The 4,526-nt window shown below is 35.8% G+C and overlaps 1 protein-coding gene across 1 annotated transcript; it reads right to left on the bottom strand.

The window, feature by feature from the left end:
• LOC111450616 (exopolygalacturonase-like) lies at positions 1 to 1,666 on the bottom strand. The gene is made up of 4 exons (XM_023090829.1): positions 1,514 to 1,666; positions 1,126 to 1,428; positions 502 to 1,020; positions 1 to 417 (listed from the first exon to the last, which is right to left on the bottom strand). Exons 1-4 carry the CDS (start codon positions 1,646 to 1,648, stop codon positions 154 to 156), a joined length of 1,221 nt encoding a protein of 406 aa, XP_022946597.1. The 5' UTR covers positions 1,649 to 1,666; the 3' UTR covers positions 1 to 153.
• Between the last annotated feature and the right edge of the window lie 2,860 nt (positions 1,667 to 4,526).

The following is a 4,526-nucleotide window of genomic DNA, read 5'->3' on the forward strand; positions in this document are numbered from 1 at the left end:
ATAGAATCGTTACATTATTTCTCCTAAATGTAAAAAATTATAATTATTGAAAACATGCCCAACATCATGGCATGCTGTAAACCTAATTTTGAAGGCTAAAATAAAAATGATAGGAAGAATGGTTTGAAACATTTGTCGGCGTTAAAAGATTATTCAATCAGTTGACGGAGTGGTCTCAGGTGGCGCTGGTTTAGCACAGATGGGAGGGTTCTGCTTTCCAGAAATTGTCGGTTTCACATTTGCACACTCAGACACAATTGGCCCTTCTTTACCACTATAAGTGAGGTCAATATCAGCAATTTCCACATCCTCACATGGATTACTTTTACTGCAAACAAGTTTGACTGCAACCGGAGTTGAAGATGTGCCCCTGATGTTCTTGAAACTAACTTTGCTAATCTTAATTGCTGATGGAACCTGGATGTTCAAAATAAACATTAATTAATACTTGTTCAAAAGATAATAAGTTGGAAACCAAGGAGGTTCGATTTTAATACACACCTTTCGGTTGCATTGATTCCATGGACAATATTCTTGATCTATGATGATAGGGTTAGCAACATTATCCATTTCAATATCTTCAAAATGCATGTCAGAGGCTGGGTATGAGACGGCAGAATCTGGCCATGATTTGATCCGGACACCATTTGTAGTACCGATTAATTTGCATTTCTTCACGGTAACTCCTACCACTTCTTTTTCAGTTTTATACTTGCCCAAGCTGCCTATGCTAATGCCATGTCCCGGTCCGCAAGTAACATCGCTAATGGTTATTTTTCTGTTAGTGTATCCTACAGATACACAATCATCTCCCGTTGCGATTGCGGTATTGAGAATGTAAACGTCTTCTGAATCGCCCAAGTGAATTCCATCGGTGTTGGGACTATTGTGTGGTGCAGTAATTTTCAGGTGATCGAAGGTAAGATTCTTGCCGGCCAAAACATTGATATGAAAATTCTTGCTATCCAACGAAGTTATGTCCTTCACTATCGAATTTGTGATGAAATTGAACTTCAAATTCTGCCCATTTTAAACAAACAAAGAAAAAACACTCCCATGTTAAAGCACATCGTGCTAACCCAAATTATGAGTTCTTTTTATAATTAAAGTAGTACGAGCATTTACCATGGGAAGCTTTTTGCATTCTTTCTTCAGGTGACAATCATTCTTTTCCCAACCAGCTTTTCCTTGGCCATCGAAAACTCCAGTACCAGCCAATGTCAAATGATCGACGTATTCCATAACAAGCAACCCATCTCCTTCCGTGTCGGTAGGAGAAGCTTGTAATGTTCCTTCAACTAGAAGCTCAATAGGACTTTTACATGGACCTTTGAGCCTGGATTCTCCTAATTGATAAGTTCCTTTTGGAACCAATACTTTACTTGGAGTAGCCGAAGCACATGCTTCCTTCCATGCATCTACTAAAGCCTGTGAATTCAACCATTTCATTTGAGAAAAATATTTTGTACAAAATGAAATTTTGGTTTTTCAACTTAAACAAATGTACACGTACTTGAGTAGCATCAGCATTAGGTTTGGCACCAAATGTCGTAATATCAAACACACCGCTAGTAGCATCAACGGTAGCGTTAGACACCAACAATAGCAACAATGGCATTAATGCCATAAACTTTGATATCAATCCCATCCTTTCTAGTTCCCGTCTCCTCTTTTATCTTGCCTTATTTTCTTTTGGTTCAAATTTCCAAACTTCTAAGAAATAAGAATTGATTTGAATGCATTAGCAGCTCAAACTCTCCTTATATACAAACACAAAAATAACCAATTCAAACTAGCTAAATTCGTTAAAAAATAAGTGTGGTTTAAGGCAGGCCCTATAATTAGTTTTACCTTAAATGATGGAGGACTGGTTTTGTTGAACATAATTCCTTGTTAAATTTCTGTACTAGATAGATGTACATCCCACAATTTTCAACTAATGAACGACACCAAAAATTATCCTCGAAAGAATTTATCAAAATTTAAAAAAAATATATATATATATAAATATATTAGCTTTCAAACTCTACCGTACTGCTCTTTTACTTTTTCTTACTTTTATTCCCATCTCACAATTTTTCCCCTCTTCTCGAGAAATATATTACGAGAATGAATATTTTTTATTTTATTATTATTAGACAAAGATGTGATGGAAAAAAAACTTCTTTAGTCATTTTTCAGCAATATTGGCAGTCGAGGCCCGTCCATGCCCAATTGGTCAGTTGGGCCTGTCCATTTCCAATCTTAACCGACAAACCCTTATCCAATTTTCTATCAATTCTTCACATGTATTCTTACGTGATTGATATATTCTATTGGGCGCACTTGCCGTATATTTTTCAGAATCAGCTCTAGAGAATTTGTAATCTATTTTTTAGAATCCGCTTTAGAATCACGTCGATTATCATTTGTGACATATAAATGTATAGAATTTTATCTGTGGTTTTCTCAATTGTTCCGGATGAATGGAGTGGTTGGGTTGCTTGTGAGACGTTACCCGGAGTACACTTGGATTGATCAAGCTCCCCTTCAGCTGTGTTTTTTGGATCTTTATGCGGTCTCTTGCAGAAAATAGGCCTCCATCTTCGATTTGGGCCATGCAGTGTTTGGGCAGGGTTCCCTCTACCTCCTTAGGCTGTTCTTGTTCCTTTTGTCAATGAATTCCTTTGAAGTTTCTTTTCTAAAGGAAACAAGAAAAGAATAAAAATTGAGCCCAACGGTGTTATCCTCAAAGATATTATTTTCCTTTCTGGGATGATAACCCACCGTGAATTATGAAGTTAGTGGATATCATGTAAGGGGTATGGAATGAAATGATGAAAAAGATTTAGAATTTCAGGCTATTTCGAGGTTGAACGACGCATCAGTGCATAGGCTTCACGCGCACGTGGAGGTGCGAGTAACCAAGGAGTGGGACATGTGGGTCAACGAGTGTAGTACGCATGTGGGTGGTGGAGGCTTATTTCAAGTTTCAGCTCGTTCTGTTCAACTTCTTTTGACCTGTTTTATCAATATTACCTTATACCAACCTTGAAAATCATTAGATATAGGTCAAATTAAGAGAATTTGTGAAAAAATTACCATATTATGAACAATTATGAAAGCAAAGGAATTGACGATTCACGTAAGTAGTATATCCAAGCTCCTAAACAAGCATGTTACCATGGGATTAAGAGCTAAAAACGTTAAATGTATGTAAATGGCATGAGTTAAATAATAATAATAATAATCATGAATCCATGCATAAAATGTGAGCATAATAGAGAATCATGATTAGTAAGTATGATGTACGACTCTAGTTTATGCTTATGAACTATTTACGATATGGAGATGTGAATGAGTATTCTTAGTCTACTAATCCCTGCAAAACCCGTGACCAGTGCGATGCGTGCTAAGTTGGGAACAATAAATATTTTTTTACCAGAGAGTTTAGTAGAAAAACCGTATTTGACCGAGAGTGAGCCTTACATACGAGTCTAAAATTTGTAGTAAACATAAATAGAGCTAACAAATAAAACTTAAGGTTGCTAGAACACCTTAATATCAATAGAGAGGTTCTAGTAGATGAGACTAGGAGCCAAGGTAATGGTTGGATGGAGGACCCTATCCATACCAAAAACCTAAAAATAACCCATTGGAAATAAAACTTAAAATATTTGAAAAAAAACTAATAAAATTTGTTAATGATGAGTTAGCTAGGCACCAAGTAAACTAATTAGTCATCAAAATTATTTTTAATTTTTCTTTCTAGATAAATGTGAAGTAATGTGATGGAGAGGATTGTGTAGTCGAGTTGGAGACTTAGGGTACCTTGTGTCAGAATTCAGAAATTCTATGGCTCGAATCTTTAGTATTCTCTTATTTATTACCTGTGTCTACTATTTAGGTTGAATACCGTCACCCATTCTTACTAGGAAACTGAAAGAAACGGAGGGGACTAAACGGGAACAAGAGGGATCCACCGAAGAAGATACTTCTCCTTCCCTTTTTTTGGAAGAAAAGGAGGATCTGGACAAAATCGATGAAACCGAAGACTTAGGGATCCTACCTAGACCTGTAATTTGTGTCAATAGTAAGAATAGTGAATCAAACATTCGAGCAAGGCAAATATTGTACGAAATTTATATTTAACATATCATTTAATTTTTAAAATTTTAACTTTGTTAGAGATTTATTAAACACAAATGGAAAGTTCAAATATTTAAAAGATATAAAAGTGAATGAATTTCCTAATGTTTCGAAGGGCCTAAAATTAAATTTAATTGGTTTCGGATGGAATTAGACTGTGAGTGAATGTAATAGTTTGGAATTAAAATATATATATACATATATATATATATATATTTAAATCTAGTCCGAAATATTGCGATTTCAGGCGAGGCATTATTTTTGCAGGAGTAACCAACACGACCCTCCCTTAAATTCACATCTCACACCCCTCATTCACACATCCAAGTCCACACATTTATAGCATTGGGCGAGTAAGGGAGACAAATCGTTGGATTTTAGGTTGCCGTAATTCTCTC

Source organism: Cucurbita moschata, unplaced genomic scaffold (genome assembly GCF_002738365.1).
Source record: "Cucurbita moschata cultivar Rifu unplaced genomic scaffold, Cmos_1.0 Cmo_Scf00012, whole genome shotgun sequence".
Taxonomy (NCBI): domain Eukaryota; kingdom Viridiplantae; phylum Streptophyta; class Magnoliopsida; order Cucurbitales; family Cucurbitaceae; genus Cucurbita; species Cucurbita moschata.